Below are 12,291 nucleotides of genomic sequence, written 5' to 3' on the forward strand. Positions count from 1 at the left end.
TTTGCCTTTCAAAATCGTAGTTCATACAAATACAATGCAGAATAAATAATAATTATACAGAAACCACTTAAGAAAACAAGGAGAAATTATATAAATTTAGAGAAAATATTTAAGTACAATAGCTTATTTATTTTTATTAAAATACCATACATTTAAAACCCAATGTAAAAGATTATGGGGAAAACAGAGGCAAGTCAGTGTGGAAGAAAACAAAAAGCACAAAATATTTATATTTACAAAACAAGGCATTATGAATGTTTCACAATGAAATCAATTAACCAGCAAATGGGTTGGCATGGATAGTAATATCCTTAATACGGACATCATTAAGAGGACGAAAAGTCTTTTCATTCACAGGGAGTTTCTCCAGTTCATCCAGAGTTTCTAGTCCATCTATAATTCTGTAACAAAGAATGAGTTGGTGTTACAATTCATTACCATCGATACAATTGCAACAGCATTAAATACGCAAACAATTATTAGCTTTTTATTTGAACGATCAATCACATAGAAGAAAAATGTTAAAGTAAATAGATAAATGAATATATAAAAAACACTAGCAAAAGATACATACTTTCCAAACACTGTGTATTTCATGTCCAGGTGAGGCTGTTTTGCATATGTGAAGAAGAACTGTGATGCATTTGTGTTTGGTCCATTATTGGCCATGGCCACCACACCGCGGACGTTGTGCTACATTCGACAGACATTAAAAGGGAGATTAAGTTAAATCAGACTAAAAAGATGTTTAAATTGCATTGTAAGTCAGTCTGCTCCAGACATGATGAACTACAGTGCCGAATACTGTGGATGTTAGTTATTTTTGCAGACTAGATGATTAATGAGAGGTTTTCCTAAAACATAGAATGTGATATTTTTTTCCCACACAAACATCAAATTACTTTCATATCAATACATACTTTCAGATGTTCACTGAATTCATCTTCAAACTTTCTTCCCCAAATACTGGTCCCTCCTTTGCCTGTACCTCAAGAAAAACATAATTTAAATAAATCAACCAAATAAACCTTGACCGGAGATGGTAAAAAAAAAAAAAAGAAAAAAAAAAAAAAAAAAAAAAAAAAAAAAAAAAAAAAAAAGAAACGCATTCACTAATTTTACAAGCTAAAACCTAAAGCTGTGAGACTTGGGTTAGAGGGAAGAAAAGAAATCCATGATCAGTTACCTGTTGGGTCTCCAGTCTGGACCATAAAGCCCTTTATGTTTCGATGAAAAATACATCCATTGTAAAACCCACCAGCGCACAGTGCAATAAAATTCTGTGAGGGGGAAAAAAGAGAATTAACGTATAGAAAAATCGATATCGCCTATTCAAGATATGTGTCTGTGTGTTGAAAACGTGTCTTACTTCACAGCTTTTCGGGGCCTTCTCACAAAACAACTCTATTTTGATATCACCAAGGTCGGTGTTCAGTGTAACAGCCTGCGAGATAAAGGAGTTCCGCTCATTAATAAAGTAGAATTACTTAATCATTGAAATATTTATTAATATAAGATCAGTAATTACCCATTTAGAATGCAACGTTAAACTAATGTATTCTATACAATACGGTATATAACTGAAACTAGGGAACTAAAGAGCAATCTTACCATTTTCTAAAACATACAGTCCAGTATCGCAAGCAAGCCGCCTTCAGTGAGTGTTTCACTGAATAACGTCCGACGCAACTGAATGACGAAAAAACATTGGTTCCCATTTAGCTTTTAATAATGGCCTTTTCTCAGTCTGTGCATAAATAAGAACAGTTTTAACAACAGTAACGATAATTATAATAATGTTGAGTAAATGTTTTAAGTAACCTGCTACTACTGTAGTGTTTACAACAGCACATAAAGCTGACAAACTATAATCCAGTTATTCTTTATTACGTATTCGTTATAAAACATTCGACACAATTACTAAACTACTTCCAGTGGTTTTTATTGACACACGAAGAAAACCGAGTGTTTATTCACTCCGTATGGCTTGATACATTTTGTAGCATTTACTTAATTCCTCTTTTGCATTTATTTTGAAAAACAAACAAACAAAAAATAAATAAAAAATGGAAACAATAGTGGATTTATTAAATACAAATAATCAAGTCGTCAACCATAAATTTATCAAATGGTTACAAACATCTGAACACTGGACACATTGTAATATTGGTTAAAAAAATAATAATAACACTTTCATAAAAAATTTTTTTTGACAAAGCTTTAGATGTACAAAGTTGAAAAGCACTTACCTGAGATAACTTCTGAAATTCTATTAGCTTAGTTTCCAATGTGCGTATATATACACAAGGAAGAATCAAACAAACAAGCTTTCTTCTAAAATCCTACACTGTTTCATACTTGAGGTAAACATGCAAGCTATGTTCAATAACCGATCAACAGTAAAAAGTTATCATATCATATCAACAAATTGAATATGACTATTACAATGGTGAAACAAAATAGCTATGTTAATCCTACACAAAGCAAACAAGTAACAAAGTATTAACCTGCATCACACACTTACAGTTATAATTCAATCAATGTCAAAACTGCATTGCATACATACATTACACTTTACTTAATGTCTGATTGTCACGAGAACAACATGACATGAGTGGAACTGCAACAGAAAACATTTAGTGCAAAGTTGAGGGTACTGGTCTACTTCACTGTGAATGTTTACATGTCTGTCAACTGAATACAATGGATATTCTACCTTTACAAAGGGTGAATTGTTCATTAGAAATTATTCATTGATAATTCTCAAGGCATTTTAAAGTGAGCAGACAGGTAAAAATAAAGTGCTGTATTTGTAAGGTATAATGTAATCAAGGCTTTTTCCAACTTCTTTGAAAAAGTAATATTGCTAACACTATTACATTAATAATACTAATATGCATTTATACAAAAGAAATACATGTAGACAGTGATACAGACATCACTATCCATATTTTGTAAAAGTACTTAGCCTTTGTTTTTGCATCAACTAAATAAATACTGCAAACATGCACACATCATAAATTATTTGTGCAATCATAAATACTCAGATAACACATTATCAAATTTCCAATAAAGACAAGGATTTAAGATGACTGTAGATAATAGTAACTTCGACCATACAGATACATGGATTTAAGAAGAGGCAATAGAATAGAATAGGAGAGTGATTTCACAGACACTTACACAGTAACACTGGTATAAAATGTAGTCATAATGTTTATAATAAAACACAATAACTGAATAGTATTGTGTATATTAAGGCAAAAATGAACAGCACCTTAATCCTGATGTAAACTTTGATCTGCTCACTCCTCAGTGTCTATCAACAGAAATGCCAAGGCTGTCTTGATATAATAAAACATGACATGCCATAATGTGAAATACTTACTTTTTCCCTTTTGTCTTTCAGGAAACATTTTAATGATCCCTGAAATATTTAACAAACATGTATAATTTTCCATTATCTGGATTTAACTCACGCCATTTAAAATCTTCACATAGGCAAGTGGTCTCTGGTTCATGCATCTGCTTCAAGAAGCCTCTTTGTCAGTTCTCCACAGCTGCTCTTTGACCTCTGAAGGTAAAGTATTGAAAATACTGTCCTCCACAATTAGACCGCTCCTCTTCAGTAATCTGCACTCCCCAAGTTCTACAGGAAGGCCTTCCAGCCTGTTTCCCCTCAGCTCCAGCTGTGTCAGACTGGTGAGCTCCCCGAACCGTGACGGTAGGGACTGCAGGCAGTTGTTTCCGAGGTTCAGTGTTTGCAATTTCTTACACTGAAACAACTCCGAGGGGAGTGCCTCAATCTATGAGGAAAAATAAAAGCAGAGAGTGGACAGAGATCAGAAAACCAAGTTGAGTGACAGTACAATCAACATTACTCACATTCATTTAACGGGATTTACAAAGAATGTACTACTTGCATCTCATCATAAGAGCAGTAGCACTTTTTCTTGAACCTGATGTATTATTTATTATCTATTGCTATCTAGTAAAATAATAAAAATTTATTTTGATTATCATGCATGAAAAAGTAAACAACAACAAAATCTGCATCAGTGGCAATTACATAAGCTACATAGATACAAGCTTTAGCAGAGGTATCATTAAAGGTGCCATGTGTAAAAATTGAGGTAAAAATATCCAAAAAATGACCTACACGCATCAAAAGAATGAGAAAGAAATAAGGGCGATGATGTCATTAAAAAAATGTCAAGTTATAGTGCTGCAGAGATATCAACCTTAATTAGCATTAGCATTACTAGCCACGGCCCGACAGGTGTCGTAATACCAGTTTCGGCCATGGGAGGCAGTATGCGGGCAATATACCCACCAGCCAACCTGCAATACACGAATAACTCGCACGGCTTGTGGGCGTACTTGACCCTGATGTCAAGCAACCGCGCTCGGAATCACAAATCAAATCCGATAAGAAAAGGAGCCGAAACAGAGTAAACATCGGCACTGCTTTTCCATCGCTGGAGACAACTGATGGACTTGAAAGAAATGAGCTTCGACTCCGAACTTGCAACATTTCTTTTGGATTGGTAAGTAAGATGCTGTTAGTATTTCGCTAGAAGTTTGTTTTATATGTTTGCGTATTTTTTTCGGGAAGTTATAACATAGAAATGTATCGAAGGCTGTTCGATGGCTAACCGTAGCTGCGTTTGATAGTTAGCTAGCTATAACTTACCCACAGATCCGATCCGGTTTTCACCTGTTATCTACCAAAGCCCGTCTCTACCAAGCTGATGCTAAAATGTAACATTACCTAAGAAGCTTGAAATGTCTTCGATGATAATGAACCCGAGAGAGAGAGCGAGAGAGAGAGAGCGAGAGAGAGCGAGAGAGAGAGCGAGCGAGCGAGCGAGCCCCGCGCCGCGCGCGCACTCACTCACTATATTCAGAGCGGTCAAGTTTTTGAAAGCGTGTGAAAAGAGTCAATTGCGTGTGTCTCACGGTGAATGCTTGAGAGTTGGCAGCTCTGGTTACGTTGGTTGGCGCTAGCTTGGTCAACATCAGCTGTCTGATGTTGACCAATGATGTTGACAGAATGCTGTCTGTCAAATTAATTTAATTCAAATAATGTGTATATACAACTCAAAATGTAATATGAACAAAACGAATATGAACATATTCACTGGTAAAGGTGAAGGGGAGTAGCTTGAAGATGTCATGTTTCAAAATCACTTGACATCACCCAACGTTCCTCTGGAGGCAAAACGTCCTCTCCTCAATGGTTTTCAGGTTGTTGTCCTTAAGATCGATCTCCTGTAAATTGTGCAGGCTATAGATGGAATGAGGTATGCGCTCCAGATCACAGCGGACGAGCTCCAGCTCGGACAGGTTCACCATCTTCTTCAAGCTGTTTGAGCACCATCAACTTGGTGCCTTCGTTGTTGATGGACAGCTTCTGGAGGTGCATTCCAACATCCATGACCACCTGAGGCAGCTTTGTAAGGTTGCTTTTCAGTCTCAGAACCTTCAGACGCTTTAGCTCTCCGTAAACCGTCGATGACGATGTAGCGATTGTTGTCAGCACTCTCAGGTTCCCAGTAAGGTGCAACTCGCTTAAGTTCTTTAAGCTGTAGATCCAAAGAGGAATCTCCTTTATGTCAGTGAACTTGATGTGCAATGATTTCAGGTGCTCTCTCAGAAACGCAAGAGCTGGAGCCTCTATTTTGGCTGGTGTGTGGTACAGCCACATCTCTCTGAGGTTAGTAAGCTGAGCAACGATTGGTGGGATGGTGACATCAGGGATGAGCTCAAGCTTCAGGACCTCCAACTCCACCAAGTCAAAGACCGTGTCTGGAATCCCACTGAGCATGAACAGGTGGAGCTCCAGGTTCTCTTGGGTGTATTTGGTGATCCTCTGCCAAAGCTTTTCCAAAGTCCATTCGTTGTTGAGGTTCAGCTGGCGAAGTTTGTTCTCGCTCACCTCCGAGAGGAACACCGCAAACCGCTTGGAATACAGGGGGTCGTACTGGTCAGTCATATGCAGCATGAAGGCGAAGTCGTTTTTCACATCTGGGATGTCGCTGTAGCTGCTCTCCTCTCGGATGGACTCAAAAGAGTACTTCTTGAGAGAGAGCCGTAGCATCCAGCTGAGGGTGTACACACAGATCATCCCGTACACAATAACTAGATTAATGTAGAGGCAGGCTAAGATCTTGAAGAGAGTGGCCAAGGGATGGGCACAGTTGTACATGCGATAACCAGTGAGACTCTCGATGTCCACGCTGCAGTCGACGCTGAACTGAATATTGTGGACATAGTAGCCGGTGTAACAGATAATAAGAATAAACTTAACAACTTTGATGATAGTCTGTCGGATGTAGAGTCGGTAGACTATATCGCCTTCTTCAACGTGATTCCGAAACTTCTTCACCTTCTCAAACAATGCCTTCGCTTGTTCACCTTCCTTTTTGTCCAGGACACCAGTCTCAGAGTGGTCCACGATTCCTTGCTCTATACGAGATCTGGTCGTCGACAGCATGGGAACACTCGCCTCTACGTCTTCACTCACATACGAAGCCTTCTTATCGAAGGAGCCGTTCATTTTCACCAGTGCTTTGGGGTCGCTTTCCTCCACGACGGTTTCAGACAGAGCTCTTGTGGTCCACGGCGAGTCAAAACATTTCAGTAGGATAGACACAAAATGTTCCAGTTTAGAGCTTGTCCAAGGGAACTTGAACCAGAAGTTGCTGCAAGCCAGAAATATGAGCGTATGCAGCAGCACCAAATATTGGGAAATACTTAGCGAACCAGTGAAGCTTGTTTTCATAGCACACAGCATCGACATAGTTGTACTGGTGGCGATCGAGATCGTACTGGATTCCTTGAGGCTCAAGGGTCAAGGGCACAGAATATGTGCCATTGAAATACTTTTCTACAGGTCTTGTTAACTACCCACTTGCAGGGCAGGCAGATCATCTTGTCCTGCGTGACCTGAAGCGTGCCCCCGAATACGGCGATCATCAGCATTACCACCGATAAATAGTCTGTGAACACGTCCCACCATGGCTTTAGGATGCGATACCTAGGTTGCGTATCCACAAAGTAGCGCAGCTCAGTTATGGGAATCATGATTTACCTGAAATTTAATTATTGGCATGGTCATTAAACATCTATACATTTAAATCTCGCCTTGAATGTCAATTTCATTTGAAACATATTTTTACCAAAGTCGAGGACGGCTGTCTTCTCCGGCTGTGGCTGCTACATAAGAAGACTCCGCCAAAAGAACACTCTGGCTTTTCTTGTCATCTATTATTAGCCATTTCCGATAATAACACTGAAGAATTGTCTCCTCTGGCTATAGTCTGTGACCCCAGGGTTCAAATCCTGTTTGTCTAAGCCAGGGCAGTGTGTCTGAAGCAGTGTCTCCTCTGTTGGATCTGACCTAACAGTCCACATGTCCAGTCAGTAAGTGCCACTCATCACAGTCCTTTTTGTCAGGATGGGATGCCGATATCCTGTCGTGATAAAACAGCATACAATACAATGTCTAATATATGTTTTCTGGGAGCCATTTCTAAGCAGCTTCAATTTTAGTTTCTCCCTGAGGAAAAAGGAACAGGTTGAAAACTTCTTTTCTTTCTATTCACTTTAAACATTGTGGTTAAATGAGTGACATAACTGACTTGTGCTTATCTAAGACTAGCTAACACATCCTAATAACAGAGGTTTTAAGAACAACATTATAGTGGACAATATATTCCAAAGATGATGAGATAATAATCAAGATGTTGACCGACTACTAAGAGACGAGACAACTGGATTAAACCAGTTCATTTCAGAATCCTCTCAGCTTGAGATTTCGAGTCTCCCACGGTTTACAGTCAATATATTATTAATGCACGGAAACAATAATAAACAAACACAAACAGGCACCGTACTGCTCTGTATAATCATGAGACTCGTCGCTCAGCACCTGAATGACTGCCTGTGTAATTGTTTAGTTTGCTGCTTGTCTTTGTATAAAGGGCAGAGTGTCTTTGTTTTACTCATCGAGTTTTGACAGGATCATGTAGCGTTACTCCCCCAGCCGTGTGCTGCCACCTCTGCTCCACGTGTTCGCCGGTGAGCTCGGACTGCCAGAGAGGAAAGTGAACTAACCAAGACAAACAGCGCAAATTGCACTGTAGTCTGCAGGAATCAAACGTATTTTTCATAATCAGTTTATTACACTAGAGGGCACTGCGAACTGAGTTTTGGCTTGTGCCCTGGGCTTCATTGTACATCTCGTACCGCCCCTCACTGGACTGGAGCGGGAAGCACAACCTGAATGCTCAGAACTGTTTTTCTAAGGACTTTAAATCGCATCTAAGCACTCTTGTTACCCCAGCAACATTATTTAATGGTTCATTTATCATATGTATTATTCAATTCAATTCAATTCAAGTTTATTTGTATAGCGCTTTTTACGATACAAATCATTACAAAGCAACTTTACAGAAAATTAAGTTTCTACAATATTTAGTAGTAGCTTATCAGTGGTGACTGTCATTTCATGTGCATATAGCAGAAATGTTCAGAAAAATCAATAAAAAAGACGGAAAACAAACCAGACGATTACACTATTAACCTTGGCAATTATGCAATCAAACTTATAGCAAAAAATGTAGTTAGTTCTGTATGTTGTCATCTGGGTTAGATATACAACTCAAAATGTAATATGAAACAAAACGAATATGAACATATTCACTGGTAAAGGTGAAGGGGAGTAGCTTGAAGATCGTCATGTTTCAAAATCACTTGACATCACCCAACGTTCCTCTGGAGGCAAAACGTCCTCTCCTCAATGGTTTTCAGGTTGTTGTCCTTAAGATCGATCTCCTGTAAATTGTGCAGGCTATAGATGGAATGAGGTATGCGCTCCAGATCACAGCGGACGAGCTCCAGCTCGGACAGGTTCACCATCTTCTTCAAGCTGTTGAGCACCATCAACTTGGTGCCTTCGTTGTTGATGGACAGCTTCTGGAGGTGCATTCCAACATCCATGACCACCTGAGGCAGCTTTGTAAGGTTGCTTTTCAGTCTCAGAACCTTCAGACGCTTTAGCTCTCGTAAACCGTCGATGACGATGTAGCGATTGTTGTCAGCACTCAGGTTCCCAGTAAGGTGCAACTCGCTTAAGTTCTTTAAGCTGTAGATCCAAAGAGGAATCTCCTTTATGTCAGTGAACTTGATGTGCAATGATTTCAGGTGCTCTCTCAGAAAACGCAAGAGCTGGAGCCTCTATTTTGGCTGGTGTGTGGTACAGCCACATCTCTCTGAGGTTAGTAAGCTGAGCAACGATTGGTGGGATGGTGACATCAGGGATGAGCTCAAGCTTCAGGACCTCCAACTCCACCAAGTCAAAGACCGTGTCTGGGAATCCCACTGAGCATGAACAGGTGGGAGCTCCAGCTTCTCTTGGGAGTTTTTTGGTGATCCTCTGCCAAAGCTTTTCCAAAGTCCATTCGTTGTTGAGGTTCAGCTGGCGAAGTTTGTTCTCGCTCACCTCCGAGAGGAACACCGCAAACCGCTTGGAATACAGGGGGTCGTACTGGTCAGTCATATGCAGCATGAAGGCGAAGTCGTTTTTTCACGTCTGGGATGTCGCTGTAGCTGCTCTCCTCTCGGATGGACTCAAAAGAGTACTTCTTGAGAGAGCGCCGTAGCATCCAGCTGAGGGTGTACACACAGATCATCCCGTACACAATAACTAGATTAATGTAGAGGCAGGCTAAGATCTTGAAGAGAGTGGCCAAGGGATGGGCACAGTTGTACATGCGATAACCAGTGAGACTCTCGATGTCCACGCTGCAGTCGACGCTGAACTGAATATTGTGGACATAGTAGCCGGTGTAACAGATAATAAGAATAAACTTAACAACTTTGATGATAGTCTGTCGGATGTAGAGTCGGTAGACTATATCGCCTTCTTCAACGTGATTCCGAAACTTCTTCACCTTCTCAAACAATGCCTTCGCTTGTTCACCTTCCTTTTTGTCCAGGGACACCAGTCTCAGAGTGGTCCACGATTCCTTGCTCTATACGAGATCTGGTCGTCGACAGCATGGGAACACTCGCCTCGACGTCTTCACTCACATACGAAGCCTTCTTATCGAAGGAGCCGTTCATTTTCACCAGTGCTTTGGGGTCGCTTTCCTCCACGACGGTTTCAGACATGAGCTCTTGTGGTCCACGGCGAGTCAAAACATTTCAGTAGGATAGACACAAAATGTTCCAGTTTAGAGCTTGTCCAAGGGAACTTGAACCAGAAGTTGCTGCAAGCCAGAAATATGAGCGTATGCAGCAGCACCAAATATGGGAAATACTTAGCGAACCAGTGAAGCTTGTTTTCATAGCACACAGCATCGACATAGTTGTACTGGTGGCGATCGAGATCGTACTGGATTCCTTGAGGCTCAAGGGTCAAGGGCACAGAATATGTGCCATTGAAATACTTTCTACAGGTCTTGTTAACTACCCACTTGCAGGGCAGGCAGATCATCTTGTCCTGCGTGACCTGAAGCGTGCCCCCGAATACGGCGATCATCAGCATTACCACCGATAAATAGTCTGTGAACACGTCCCACCATGGCTTTAGGATGCGATACCTAGGTTGCGTATCCACAAAGTAGCGCAGCTCAGTTATGGGAATCATGATTTACCTGAAATTTAATTATTGGCATGGTCATTAAACATCTATACATTTAAATCTCGCCTTGAATGTCAATTTCATTTGAAACATATTTTACCAAAGTCGAGGACGGCTGTCTTCTCCGGCTGTGGCTGCTACATAAGAAGACTCCGCCAAAAGAACACTCTGGCTTTTCTTGTCATCTATTATTAGCCATTTCCGATAATAACACTGAAGAATTGTCTCCTCTGGCTATAGTCTGTGACCCCAGGGTTCAAATCCTGTTTGTCTAAGCCAGGGCAGTGTGTCTGAAGCAGTGTCTCCTCTGTTGGATCTGACCTAACAGTCCACATGTCCAGTCAGTAAGTGCCACTCATCACAGTCCTTTTTGTCAGGATGGGATGCCGATATCCTGTCGTGATAAAACAGCATACAATACAATGTCTAATATATGTTTTGTCTGGGAGCCATTTCTAAGCAGCTTCAATTTTAGTTTCTCCCTGAGGAAAAAGGAACAGGTTGAAAACTTCTTTTTCTTTCTATTCACTTTAAACATTGTGGTTAAATGAGTGACATAACTGACTTGTGCTTATCTAAGACTAGCTAACACATCCTAATAACAGAGGTTTTAAGAACAACATTATAGTGGACAATATATTCCAAAGATGATGAGATAATAATCAAGATGTTGACCGACTACTAAGAGACGAGACAACTGGATTAAACCAGTTCATTTCAGAATCCTCTCAGCTTGAGATTTCGAGTCTCCCACGGTTTACAGTCAATATATTATTAATGCACGGAAACAATAATAAACAAACAAACAGGCACCGTACTGCTCTGAATAATCATGAGACTCGTCGCTCAGCACCTGAATGACTGCCTGTGTAATTGTTAGTTTGCTGCTTGTCTTTGTATAAAGGGCAGAGTGTCTTTGTTTTACTCATCGAGTTTGACAGGATCATGTAGCGTTACTCACCCAGCCGTGTGCTGCCGCCTCTGCTCCACGTGTTCGCCGGTGAGCTCGGACTGCCAGAGAGGAAAGTGAACTAACCAAGACAAACAGCGCAAATTGCACTGTAGTCTGCAGGAATCAAACGTATTTTTCATAATCAGTTTATTACACTAGAGGGCACTGCGAACTGAGTTTTGGCTTGTGCCCTGGGCTTCATTGTACATCTCGTACCGCCCCTCACTGGACTGGAGCGGGAAGCACAACCTGAATGCTCAGAACTGTTTTTCTGTTTTTCTAAGGACTTTAAATCTAAGCACTCTTGTTACCCCAGCAACATTATTTAATGGTTCATTTATCATATGTATTATTCAATTCAATTCAATTCAAGTTTATTTGTATAGCGCTTTTTACGATACAAATCATTACAAAGCAACTTTACAGAAAATTAAGTTTCTACAATATTTAGTAGTAGCTTATCAGTGGTGACTGTCATTTCATGTGCATATAGCAGAAATGTTCAGAAAAATCAATAAAAAGACGTAAACAAACAGACGATTAACACTATTAACAGCAATTATGCAATCAAACTTATAGCAAAATGTGGTAGTTCTGTATGTTGTCTCTGGGTTAGCATCATCTGAGGTCCTCTGAGGGGCTGGCGTCATCTTTTCTCAGGTGTTCTGGATCCAGACTGGAGCTCATCCCG

General features: G+C 40.2%; 1 protein-coding gene and 2 pseudogenes across 1 annotated transcript; all 3 read right to left on the minus strand.

Annotated features, from left to right (window-relative positions):
• Window positions 1-123: 123 nt before the first annotated feature.
• On the minus strand, window positions 124-1,762 carry LOC122137483 (peptidyl-prolyl cis-trans isomerase-like 3). Its single transcript, XM_042724767.1, has 6 exons — window positions 1,612-1,762; window positions 1,370-1,444; window positions 1,187-1,280; window positions 921-988; window positions 575-693; window positions 124-401 (listed from the first exon to the last, which is right to left on the minus strand). Exons 1-6 carry the CDS (start codon window positions 1,612-1,614, stop codon window positions 275-277), a joined length of 486 nt encoding a protein of 161 aa, XP_042580701.1. The 5' UTR covers window positions 1,615-1,762; the 3' UTR covers window positions 124-274.
• A 3,389-nt stretch (window positions 1,763-5,151) lies between these two features.
• On the minus strand, window positions 5,152-7,894 carry LOC122137482 (annotated as a pseudogene).
• Window positions 7,895-8,025: 131 nt separating this feature from the next.
• LOC109090201 lies at window positions 8,026-11,829 on the minus strand (annotated as a pseudogene).
• Window positions 11,830-12,291: the final 462 nt, after the last annotated feature.

The sequence above is a fragment of the Cyprinus carpio genome, chromosome B5 (genome assembly GCF_018340385.1).
Source record: "Cyprinus carpio isolate SPL01 chromosome B5, ASM1834038v1, whole genome shotgun sequence".
NCBI classification, from domain to species: Eukaryota; Metazoa; Chordata; class Actinopteri; order Cypriniformes; family Cyprinidae; genus Cyprinus; species Cyprinus carpio.

Bases quoted from the DNA above. Each gene is read 5' to 3' on its own strand.
- LOC122137483 (XM_042724767.1), bottom strand. The intron at 1,281-1,369 runs GTAAGACACGTT...TCCCCCTCACAG, and splicing joins AGGCCCCGAAAAGCTGTGAA to AATTTTATTGCACTGTGCGC. The intron at 402-574 runs GTATGTATCTTT...TCTTTGTTACAG, and splicing joins AAATACACAGTGTTTGGAAA to AATTATAGATGGACTAGAAA.